This window comes from Erpetoichthys calabaricus, chromosome 17 (assembly GCF_900747795.2).
Source record: "Erpetoichthys calabaricus chromosome 17, fErpCal1.3, whole genome shotgun sequence".
Classification (NCBI taxonomy): Eukaryota; Metazoa; Chordata; class Cladistia; order Polypteriformes; family Polypteridae; genus Erpetoichthys; species Erpetoichthys calabaricus.
In genome coordinates, this window is record NC_041410.2 from 23504935 (window position 1) to 23517384 (window position 12450).

A 12450-nucleotide genomic window follows, 5' to 3' on the forward strand; every position below is an offset into this window, starting at 1 on the left:
TTATAACTTACTATTTTTGCTACTGAGCACCTCATCCAGCATCGTTGTGCGTGACATCATCATTGGAAACTTATTTAAGAGGGCATTACACAGCACTTGTTGTCCACGTTGTCTATGAAGCATATCTACAAAGCAAGGCTTAGAGTTATTTGGAGGAGGTTGCATCAACTTAAAGAACCGTTCATTATATTCATTCCGACTTTCATTCTTACCTTTTGTGTTTGACTTTGATTTAGTCCTTCAGGCATGTCTGTTTAAAGATGCCTCTTCCATTTGTGAATTCCTTTTCCTGGTCCACGCCCTTCCAAAAGCTGTGGATGTCTTGCCGACTTTATTGGTGACCTCAGGCTCACATCAAGCACTGTGTTCCTTTCACAGATTTTAATGAGACTTTGTGTGTACTTTGTGGTCACTCTCTTCCAATACAGGTTGGTGGTGAGCGTAACGTACTTATCTTTGATCTTGGCGGTGGCACTTTTGACGTATCCATTCTGACCATTGAGGATGGCATATTTGAGGTGAAGTCGACTGCAGGAGACACACATCTTGGTGGTGAGGACTTTGATAATCGGATGGTCAATCACTTCATTGGGGAATTCAAGAGGAAATTCAAGAAGGACATCACGGACAACAAACGGGCCGTACGACGACTGCGCACTGCCTGTGAGAGAGCTAAACGCACCTTATCCTCAAGCACCCAGGCCAGCATCGAGATCGACTCCCTCTATGAAGGAGTAGACTTCTACACATCCATTACTAGAGCTCGGTTTGAAGAGCTCAATGCTGACTTGTTCCGTGGAACTTTGGAACCGGTGGAGAAGGCACTGCGGGATGCCAAGCTGGACAAAGCCCAGATTCATGACATAGTGCTAGTCGGGGGTTCCACTCGGATTCCCAAAATTCAGAAGCTCTTGCAAGACTTTTTCAATGGAAGAGATCTCAATAAGAGTATTAACCCAGATGAAGCTGTGGCATATGGTGCAGGTACAGTTCCACCTTTCTATTTCTGGATAGTTTTGGTATTTGACGGCATTAAAAATGAAAAAAAAAAAAAGCTAATGAGTTGCGTCACCCAAATAGAGCCTCAGTGACATCATTATCAATCATTCCTATAATAAAATCAATGTATTACTTCTTTCTAGTTTTATTACAAATTGCATTAGTTACATGACCCAACAGTTAATGCCAAGTGTTTGATTTAGCCTTTTACACATTCCTAGGAAAGACGCACAGTTAACAGGATCAGAATGTTAATTAGCTGCCATTCAGTCTTCTTTTTGCATTGCATGGATAGAGTGACTTTCATCTCTGTGTCTCTGGCACAGCTGTCCAGGCTGCTATCCTTGCTGGAGACAAGTCTGAAAATGTGCAGGACCTCTTACTGCTGGATGTTACTCCTCTGTCTCTGGGCATTGAAACTGCTGGGGGTGTAATGACAGTTCTGATCAAGCGGAACACCACAATTCCAACCAAGCAGACACAGACCTTCACCACCTACTCGGACAACCAGCCTGGTGTGCTCATCCAGGTACCTTTTTTTATGGATTAAGTTCTTACTTTTGAAATTTCAGTGAACATCTCTTATTTCTGAATAAAAAGGCAGATTGGTATAGAGTAAATAGGTCATCTCCATCTGCTACTGATCATCTGTGCAGTCTCATCTTTAGAGATTATAATTGCATACTAACATGAGAATGTACAAGTTGCAAGTGTCATTATGGCAAAATATACAAATCACAGTTCCTTGGACATTTTAATTTGAAGGCATTTTATGGAAAAAGAGCAGAGAAAGTAAAATGCTGCACAACATAGCATTTATAGTTGTGGCCAAAAGTTTTGAGAATGACACAGGTATTGGTTTTCACAAAGTTCGCTGCTTCAGTGTTTTTAGATCTTTTTGTCAGATGTTTTTTTTTTTGTTCTTTATTTCACCTTATACAATTCTCATATTAAGAATTTGTTACTTTTCGCATACCCCTTGGGGTCAGAGCGCAGGGTCAGCCATTGTACAGTGCCCCTGGAGCAATTGAAGGTTAAGGGTCTTGCTCAAGGGCCCAGCAGAGTAGGATCTCTTTTGGCAGTGACCGGGATTCGAACTGGCAACCTTCGGGATAGCATTTCATAAGTTTCAAAGGATTTTATTGACAATTATATTACGTTTATGCACAGAGTCAATATTTTCATTGTTGGCCCTTCTTTTTCAAGACGTCTGCAATTCGCCTTGGCATGCTGTCAACCAACTTCTGGGCCAAATCCTGACTGATGGCAGCCCATTCTTGCATAATCAATGCTTGGAGTTTGTTAGAATTGGTGGGTTTTTGTTTTTAAACTCGCCTCTTGAGGATTGACCTTAAGGTCTCAATAGGATTAAGGTCTGGGGAGTTTCTTGGCCATGGACCCAAAATTTCGATGTTCTCTATTCAAGCAACCAATTCAGGAGGAACTCTTTAGGTAGATAATTTTAATTTAGAGCCCATTCTTTGGCAATTTCTGCATTAGTGAGTCCTATAGCAAACATCTGGGGGCCAGTGGATGCCAGAACCCCTAAGTTAACTCAAACATGCAAAGCTCTTCACCCGGATAAGGTTAAAAACCTGGAATGGAATGCTCCACCTTTAGTGATGGCTGTTATGTTCTGAGGTCTGTAACACTGGAAAAGAGATTAGTACAATTACAGTATCAACATTTGGTGAAGTCCACAACAGGAGATTCGAAGGAAGCTCTTCTTCTTTGTTTAGCAGCCTAACAGGACACGTTATGACACAGACGCAGAACATTTCCAAGTACTGTACTAGCTGCCTGATATAATATTTTACATAGGAATGAAATAATCTGAGATTTCAAATCGAGACCAAGTAGTAACAGAAGTAGTAGCAGTATTGTAATACATACAGAGTACAATACATTTTTGCTTGCATGCCTGAACAATATGCAGCCAGTTGCCAATCTTTGGCACTATGATGACCACAGTATTACTTTATGATGTCACATTTGAATTTGACTGATTACTTTTAACTGTTATCTCCTGTTTGTAGTATTTTTCCTATTATTGGGATTGGAACTCTGAGGAGACTTGATCCTATTTTGTGAGCATGTGTGGCAATTAATAATGGATTCATTAATGTTTATTTACATTTATTTATTTGGCTGATGCCTTTGTCCAAGGCATCCTACAACATTTGAAATACAATTGCTTCCATTTCTTTTGTCTTTCCAAATGGAGCACAGGCAGGTGAAGTGACTTGCTCATGGTTGCACATTGTCAGCAGTGAGATTTGAACTTGAAATCACACGTGGTCCAGTGCCATAACCACTACGTCACACTGCCTGCTGTTTCTGTGGCAGAGTTGAGGTATCCAAAGATATTACTTTTACATTTTTAACTGCATTTTTTTCTGCACAGGTGTTTGAAGGTGAGAGAGCAATGACCAAGGACAACAATCTCCTTGGGAAGTTTGAGCTGACTGGCATTCCTCCGGCTCCAAGAGGAGTCCCACAAATTGAAGTCACTTTTGATATCGATGCCAATGGAATCCTCAACGTGTCGGCAGTTGACAAGAGCACAGGAAAAGAAAATAAGATCACTATTACCAACGACAAAGGTAACAGAACCACAGTCTATATGAAGCAGATCTCAAAGCAAGTGCCAAATGATCTGATATCTGTTGTTCATTAGAACAACATTCAAGGGAACTTAATACAACTTAACCCTCGCTCACACTTGATGATCAGTTTATTCCAGTTCTTAGTATTTCCTTTACTCTTTTGTTGTTCCTGTGAATTTGCCTTCAGAGGGAGTTCTCACTTTTCAGGATATGTTTTTACCACCCCTTCCCATGGGCTCACCACCTATGGGAGGGGCCAAGGAGGTCGGGTGCAGTGTGAGTTGGGTGGTGGCCGAAGGCGGGGACCTTGGCGGTCTGATCCTCGGCTACAGAAGCTGGCTCTTGGGACGTGGAATGTCACCTCTCTGAAGGGGAAGGAGCCTGAGCTAGTGCGTGAGGTTGAGAGGTTCCGGCTAGATATAGTCGGACTCACCTCGACGCACAGCTTGGACTCTGGAACCAATCTCCTTGAGAGGGGCTGGACTCTCTACCACTCTGGAGTTGCCCCCGGTGAGAGGCACCGAGCGGGTGTGGGTATACTTATTGCCCCCCGACTTGGAGCCTGTACATTGGGGTTTACCCCGGTGGACGAGAGGGTAGCCTCCCTTCGCCTTCGGGTGGGGGGACGGGTCCTAACTGTTGTTTGTGCGTATGCACCGAACAGCAGTTCGGAGTACCCACCCTTTTTGGAGTCCCTGGAGGGTGTGCTAGAGGGCATACCATCTGGGGACTCCCTCGTTCTGCTGGGAGACTTCAATGCTCACGTGGGCAATGACAGTGAGACCTGGAAGGGCATGATTGGGAAGAATGGCCCCCCCGATCTGAACCCGAGTGGTGTTTTGTTATTGGACTTCTGTGCTCGTCACGGATTGTCCATAACGAACACCATGTTCAAGCATAGGGGTGTTCATATGTGCACTTGGCACCAGGACACCCTAGGCCTCAGTTCGATGATCGACTTTGTGGTCGTGTCGTCGGACTTGTGGCCACATGTCTTAGACACTCGGGTGAAGAGAGGGGCGGAGCTATCAACTGATCACCACCTGGTGGTGAGTTGGCTTCGATGGTGGGGGAGGATGCCGGTCAGGCCTGGTAGGCCCAAACGTGTTGTGAGGGTCTGCTGGGAACGTCTGGCAGAGCCCCCTGTCAGAAGTAGCTTCAACTCCCACCTCCGGCAGAACTTTGACCATGTCCCGAGGAAGGTGGGGGACATTGAGTCCGAATGGGCCATGTTCTGTGCCTCTATTGTTGAGGCAGCTGACCGGAGCTGTGGCCGTAAGGTGGTCGGTGCCTGTCGTGGCGGCAATCCCCGAACCCGTTGGTGGACACCGGCGGTGAAGGATGCCGTCAAGCTGAAGAAGGAGTCCTACCGGTCCCTTTTGTCCTGTGGGACTCTGGAGGCAGCTAATAGGTACCGGCAGGCCAAGCAGAATGCAGCTTCGGTGGTTGCTGAGGCAAAAACTCGGGCGTGGGAGGAGTTTGGGGAGGCCATGGAGAACGACTTTCGGACGGCTTCGAGGAGATTCTGGTCCACCGTCCGGCGTCTCAGGAGGGGGAAGCAGTGCAGTGTCAACACTGTATATGGTGGGGATGGTGCGCTGCTGACCTCGACTCGGGACGTTGTGGGTCGGTGGGGGGAGTACTTCGAAGACCTCCTCAATCCCAATAACATGCCTTCCAATGAGGAAGCAGAGCCTGGGGACTCGGAGGTGGGCTCCCCCATCTCTGGGACTGAGGTCACCGAGGTGGTCAAAAAACTCCTTGGTGGCAGGGCCCCGGGGGTGGATGAGATACGCCCGGAGTTCCTAAAGGCTCTGGATGTTGTAGGGCTGTCTTGGTTGACACGTCTCTACAACATCGCATGGACATCAGGGACAGTGCCTCTGGATTGGCAGACCGGGGTGGTGGTCCCCCTCTTTAAGAAGGGGGACCGGAGGGTGTGTTCCAACTACAGAGGGATCACACTCCTCAGCCTCCCTGGAAAAGTCTATTCAGGGGTTCCGTCGGATAGTTGAACCTCAGATTCAGGAGGAACAGTGTGGTTTTCGTCCTGGTCGCGGAACAGTGGACCAGCTCTACACCCTTAGCAGGGTCCTGGAGGGTGCATGGGAGTTCGCCCAACCAGTCTACATGTGTTTTGTGGACATGGAAAAGGCGTTCGACCGTGTCCCTCGGGGAATCCTGTGGGGGGTGCTCCGGGAGTATGGAGTACCGGACCCCCTGATAAGGGCGGTTCGGTCCCTATACAACCGGTGTCAGAGCTTGGTCCGCATTGCTGGCAGTAAGTCGAACCCGTTCCCAGTGAGAGTTGGACTCCGCCAGGGCTGCCCATTGTCACCGATTCTGTTCATAACTTTTATGGACAGAATTTCTAGGCGCAGCCAGGGTGTTGAGGGGGTCCGGTTTGGTGGACTCAGGATTGGGTCACTGCTTTTTGCAGATGATGTTGTCCTGTTTGCTTCATCAGGCCGTGATCTTCAGCTCTCTCTGGATCGGTTCGCAGCTGAGTGTGAAGCGGCTGGGATGGGAATCAGCACCTCCAAATCCGAGACCATGGTCCTCAGCCGGAAAAGGGTGGAGTGCCCTCTCAGGGTTGGGAGCGAGATCCTGCCTCAAGTGGAGGAGTTCAAGTATCTTGGGGTCTTGTTCACGAGTGAGGGAAGAATGGAGCGTGAGATCGACAGGCGGATCGGTGCGGCGTCCGCAGTGATGCGGGCTCTGCATCGGTCTGTCGTGGTGAAAAAGGAGCTGAGCCATAAGGCAAAGCAGTCAATTTACCGGTCGATCTATGTTCCTACCCTCACCTATGGTCATGAGCTATGGGTAGTGACCGAAAGAACGAGATTGCGAATACAAGCGGCCGAAATGAGTTTCCTCCGCAGGGTGTCTGGGCTCTCCCTTAAAGATAGGGTGAGAAGCTCAGTCATCCGGGTATGGCTCAGAGTAGAGCCGCTGCTCCTCTGCATCGAGAGGAGTCAGATGAGGTGGCTCGGGCATCTGATCAGGATGCCTCCTGGACGCCTCCCTGGTGAAGTGTTCCGGGCATGTCCAACCGGGAGGAGGCCCCGGGGAAGACCCAGGACACGCTGGAGGGACTATGTCTCCCGGCTGGCCTGGGAACGCCTCGGGATTCTCCCGGAAGAGCTAGAAGAAGTGGCCGGGGAGAGGGAAGTCTGGGCATCTCTGCTCAAGCTGCTGCCCCCGCGACCCGACCTCGGATAAGCAGAAGAGGATGAATGGATGGATGGATGTTTTTACCATTTTCACGCTGTATGTTTACTTCATCAGAACCATCTCACTGCACATAGTTTCTCACACTTTACTGTGCAAAATTGCAAAGCTTATTCCTGAGCCATGGTGTCTGGAGAGTGCTGAGGTAGGATTCCTCATGCTAAAGGTTAAGTGATGGATTACTTGACTGTTGACACCTCCACTGAGGTCCCCTATGTATTCTGAGACAGAAGAAGTGTGACTTTATGACACTGTAAACAAACATCATTTTACCTTCCTGTTTTTTCAAATCCTCGAGTTCTACTGTTGCTGCGAAGAGTAACAACAGACCAGTTTCACATATCTGGCACATGTCCTGTTGTTTTCCAACTGGTGATTTAGTGGTGTGGAGCCATCTTCTGTCATCAGAAGGGGATGGGATGCTTGAACTCTTAAAACTCCCCCATTCCTACTTTCCCAAAAATAGTAAAGAGATTCATATGGAAACAGTAAAACATCTTGAATTATGGGTTCAATACCCAAAGGAAGAAATTAGTGTGCATTGCCTATCAGATGTGAATGTCAGGCATCATCCAGACTCTGACAGACTATAAGTGGGTGTAGCTTATCCTATGTAGGATAGGCCATTTTTAGGTTGTGTAGTAGACCAGTTATATTCACGTAACATGAGGTTTAGGAAGGAAAAAAACATCAATATAATTTAAGTCAATATCTGTCTGTCTGACAGTTACACTCCATTGGACATATTCAGTGTTAATGTGTTTTGTAATGCATGTAGTGATATAATGCATTGCACTTTTCATTCCAACAGATGGTGCATTGCAAACATTAGCACTGTTGGTGACAATCCTATAGATATATAGGTTTACCTTGACACGTCTGTCTTCCTTATTAGAAAACTCTCAAAACATATTTGTCACGTAGGAAATAACGGACAGATAGATACCAAATGGTGTATAACTGAGGCAACAGAGAAACTGACACTATAACTTAATAAAGGAAAATTTAAATAGAAAAAATATCTAACTGGGTAATTAATTCAACTTGTGTGTCATTGTGCACCTTCTCAATTAAAAACAGTCAGTCCTCACCCCACAATTATATAACAACTAAACTAATTTACAATAGTAGAGTAAAATGAGCAATTAAAGTACTTAATTAACATCAATAAAACTATAATGTTTTTGGTCTACATGTATTTACCTTTTCTTCTCTTGCTTTGGAACAGGTCGCCTGAGCAAAGAGGACATTGAGAGGATGGTGCAGGAAGCAGAACAGTACAAGGCTGAAGATGACGTACAACGAGAGAAAGTGACAGCTAAGAACTCGCTCGAGTCACTGGCCTTCAACATGAAGAGCACGGTAGACGATGAGAAGCTCAAGGACAAGATCAGTCCAGAAGACAAGAAGACAATCATTGACAAGTGCAATGAAGTCATTGCTTGGCTTGATAGAAACCAGGTGGGCAGCATTAGGCCAGGTTGACAGCTGGAGGTCTTTGCCATGTTTTACACCCATCCATCCATCCATCCATCCATCCATCCATCCATCCATCCATCCATCCATCCATCCATCCCTTCATTTTCTGAACCTGTTAAATGTTTGATTCATTAGGAAAATGTGGTCCTTTCAAAAGTAAATAGTGACCTTGTAAAACAGATCCTCATCTCCATGATCTCCAAATACTAGTTAACTATATGTAATATACGTGTTAGTACGCAAGCTGCCTGGAAGCAATGCCCTGACAGTCCATTCTGACCCTTCCACCTGTCCAATGTCTTTTGTTGTCACCAGCACATTTCTTTACTTTCCAGGATTGGTTACATTAATGTTCTCTATAATAATAAAATTCACTCAACTTTTTTTTACAGATGGCTGAGAAAGATGAATATGAACACCAACAGAAGGAACTGGAGAAGGTCTGTAATCCCATCATTACCAAACTCTACCAGGGAGCAGCAGGTGGGATGCCTGGTGGAATGCCAGGGGGCTTCCCAGGAGGAGCTGGAGGCGCCTCAGGTTCCTCTTCAGGTCCCACCATTGAAGAAGTGGACTAAACATCATGGGATTATAAATGGACAAAACACAAAAATCAAAGTCTTTCAGCCAAAGCTCCACGCAGTCAAGTTTTTCTTGTCATATTTGTTTTCCATGGAAAACCCCTGAAGGTTGTCGGCTTGAAGTGACAAATGTCATTATTTGTCCTTTCACAGTAAATAAGACACTTTTATTTGCAAAAGAAATTTTTGCCTCTCAATATTTGATAGATAAAGATTTTGTTCCCACTGGAAAGGTTTAAAGGGCGGTAATGTATGTCATTTTAAAAGAAAAAAAATCAGTATAGTTAACAAATGATTTCCATGTTTAATATTTCAATTCACGATGTCTGTTGCTTTAGTTCTTTTATGGAGTGAATGGCTACATAAATAAATGTCTATAATATAAAATATATAGTGTCTTCTTTATCAGGAACATAAGACATTTGACAAACTGGAGGAGACAATTCAGTCCAATAAGTTTGTTTGTTTAGCTAATAGCGAAGCTGTCTCAATATCTCATCCTGATATTTCATAAAGGTTGTCACGGTCTCTGCTTCATCTTCATGTCTCAATAGTGCTTCCTGACTTCAGTAATGTCCTTCCCCTTAATTTCCACTGGAGCCCTTGAGTATGTGATTCACCATTAAACTGAAAGAATTCTGCTGGGTCTGCTTTATCAATGTCTTTGATGAGTTTGAAGACCTGGATTAAGTTCCCATGGAGTCTCCTCTGCTCGAGACTAAACAGGTTTAATTCTCTGAGGTTCTCAGAGTAGGACTTGTCCTTAATTCCTGGGATGCAGTTGGCTGTACTCATCTGCACAGCTTCAAGTGCTGCTATATCTTTTTTGCATCATGGTGACCAGAATTGCACACAATACTCCAGATGTGGTCTCACTAGTGCACTATATAGTCTGAGCATAATGTCCCTAAATTTATTTTCAATATTTTTAACAATCTAACCTAACATTTTATGTGCCCTTTAAATTACTTAAGCAAATTGCTTATACTGTATTTGGGGAGTTGACCTCCGGGCCTGGAGGGCTGCAGTGGCTGTAGGTTTTCAGTCTAACCTTCTTCTTCTTTAGCGACCAGTTTTTGTTGCTAATGAACTTCTTTTGCCTTAGTTTTGATTAACTTGACTCAGGCCCCTTAGTTATTTCTTTTTCCTTAATTAGCAGCTGTAGCAATAGGGGGCACTAGAGCTCCCTTGAACCCTCAGGTACCACTCCAAACACCGGGTAAAATTATAATTATTATTTATTTTATAATAACTATGTGCACAAAGCACCCTCCACTCCACACTACACATATACATACACTACAATAATCAATAATCACCAATCCTCCACTCCCAGACACTTTGCCACCCTACCTCCCAGCTCAGCTCAGCGTCTGGGCTTTCCCACAGTCCATTTATATTTCCTGACCCGGAAGTGTTTCCCATCCTACAGTCTATGTGATTTCTTATCACTTCCGGGTCAGATAAAAAGTCCTACTCTTCAACCCGGAAACACGTCGTTCCCTCTGGTCATATGATCATGACGTGCTTCCGGGTTATAGAGCACGTATAAGTCCTTGAGCCTCCCTGCAGCATCCTCTGGTGGGCCCCACGGTGTCCAGCAGGGTTGGGAATAAAAACTCCATTGTCCGTAATTCCCTGTTGGTCTTTGGGGCCCTTCCATGCTACAGGGAGGGCTCCATCTGGCGGCCTGGGGGTATTGGCCGGGATGAACAGCCGGCCATCTCCCACACAGCCAAACAATAATGCAACACCAAACGAGCTGCCACATGACCAGCTCACCTGTGCCCATCACACAATATCTGAAAATAAAGAAAGTTGGAGGTCTCAGTAAGGCTGATCTCTCAGGTCACCAAAACATTTTGATGGCATTCTTTGAAAAAACAGAAAATCAAACAGTTTCGAAAATGTCTGCTATGGCAGAATGAGAATAGCAACAAGCCGTGGAATTAAATAACAGGTTTAACTAACAGCAAGAATTGGTTTCTTATTAAGAAACTGGTTGGAGTTTGAAGCCCCAGTTTAGCTGGTCATCTGTCTGCTCATTTCACATCTCATTTCTGTGTGGCTATCATTTAATGAAGAAAAGAACAAATTCAGAGGACTGAATCCTTAAAAACAGGGCTATTAAAATGAAGGGAAAAGGAGTTAATTAGCAGTGAAAACGACTCACTGATTAGGAAAAGGGTTAGAATGAAAACCTGCAGCCACTGTGGCCCTCGAGGCCTGGAGTTTGACACCCGTGGCTTAAATGATAAAAGTGTTGTGTCAACATAAACCCCTAAATCCTTTTCAGAGGTTGCTTCCTGTATGACAGTGTCACCCATCTTGTAATTATACTTGATGTTCCTTTTGCTCTCATTTAGCACTTTGCACTTTTCTGCATTAAACTACATTTTTCAAGGTGTTCACCCAGCTCTGAAGCTTGTCCAGATCTTTTTGATGTATCCTAAACATCTGCAGTTCCTCCTCTTTTAGTATTATTTGCAATATTTACAAGTTAATTATACAAGAACCAATTAATATAAATCAGAAAACATAACAGTCCAAAGACAGACTCTGTGGGGACTCCACTGATGACCTCACTCCACATGGTGCATTCTCCTCTTATCTGTACTCCTTTTCTCCTCCAGGTTAACCAACATGAGATCCAGTTTTGCAGGTAACCTACCTGCAGGATTCTCGTTTCAGAATTAATCTTCGTGTGGGATTGAGTCAAAGGCTTTTTGAAGGTCTACGTAAATAATGTTGTATGCTTTATTTTAGTTAGGTATTCTTCTTGCCTGTTCAAAAAAGCCTAAAAGATTGGAATGGCAGGATATTCCTCTCATATACCCCAGCTGTCTATTATTTAGTATGTAATTATTGTAGAGAGTAAAGAAAAGCCAAGCAAAATGACACCTTTTATTGGCTAACTAAAAAGATTACAATATGCAAGCTTTCGAGGCAACTCAGGCCCCTTCTTCAGGCAAGATGTCCAATAAAAGGTGTCATTTTGCTTGGCTTTTCTCTACTCTCTACATTCATAATGGCTAACACGGTACAACACTCTAGTATATTATTATTAAATATGAGAATGGTAAGAACCCATAGTATAAGAATTGCAATACTATTTGTTTAGGAGATGACTTTCAAGTGATAATCCATTTGTAACTAACTACTGTATAGGATATTTATGTAAAACAATTAAGAAGTGGAACTATGGCACAATGGTTACCATTGCTGCCTCACAGCTCACTGGTTTAATTTCTTTGTCAGGCATCATCTGCTTAGGTTTGCATGTTCTCATTGTGTCTGCCATGATTATCCTGTGGGAATTCCAAAGAGGAAGATCCAGACAGCTTGAGCATGAGGAGCTTAAAGGACGAACAGCATGTCTACAGGGCAGTCTTACAGACAGTTGGGATCCTTAGAGACAGAAGCTCTCCATTTCTAGCACTACCACCATGCAATGTACATCCAAGAAGCTTCTTTATCACCTTCAAGAGGGAAAGGTCTGGCTGAGGAAAAGTCAGTAGGCCTCTTTATTCCACCTTTGGACTTCTCTTACTCTG

General features: G+C 44.5%; 1 protein-coding gene across 1 annotated transcript in view; it reads left to right on the forward strand.

Moving 5' to 3' along the window:
• Positions 1–9283, forward strand: part of hsc70 (heat shock cognate 70) — a 38613-nt gene extending 29330 nt beyond the window's left edge. Inside the window, exons 5-9 of the mRNA XM_028822426.2 lie at positions 429–984; positions 1326–1528; positions 3404–3602; positions 8065–8297; positions 8708–9283. Of these exons, the coding sequence (XP_028678259.1) occupies positions 429–984; positions 1326–1528; positions 3404–3602; positions 8065–8297; positions 8708–8893 (1377 nt within the window). The 3' untranslated portion in view covers positions 8894–9283. The remainder of the gene's footprint in view (positions 1–428; positions 985–1325; positions 1529–3403; positions 3603–8064; positions 8298–8707) is intronic.
• The last annotated feature ends 3167 nt before the right edge of the window (positions 9284–12450 follow it).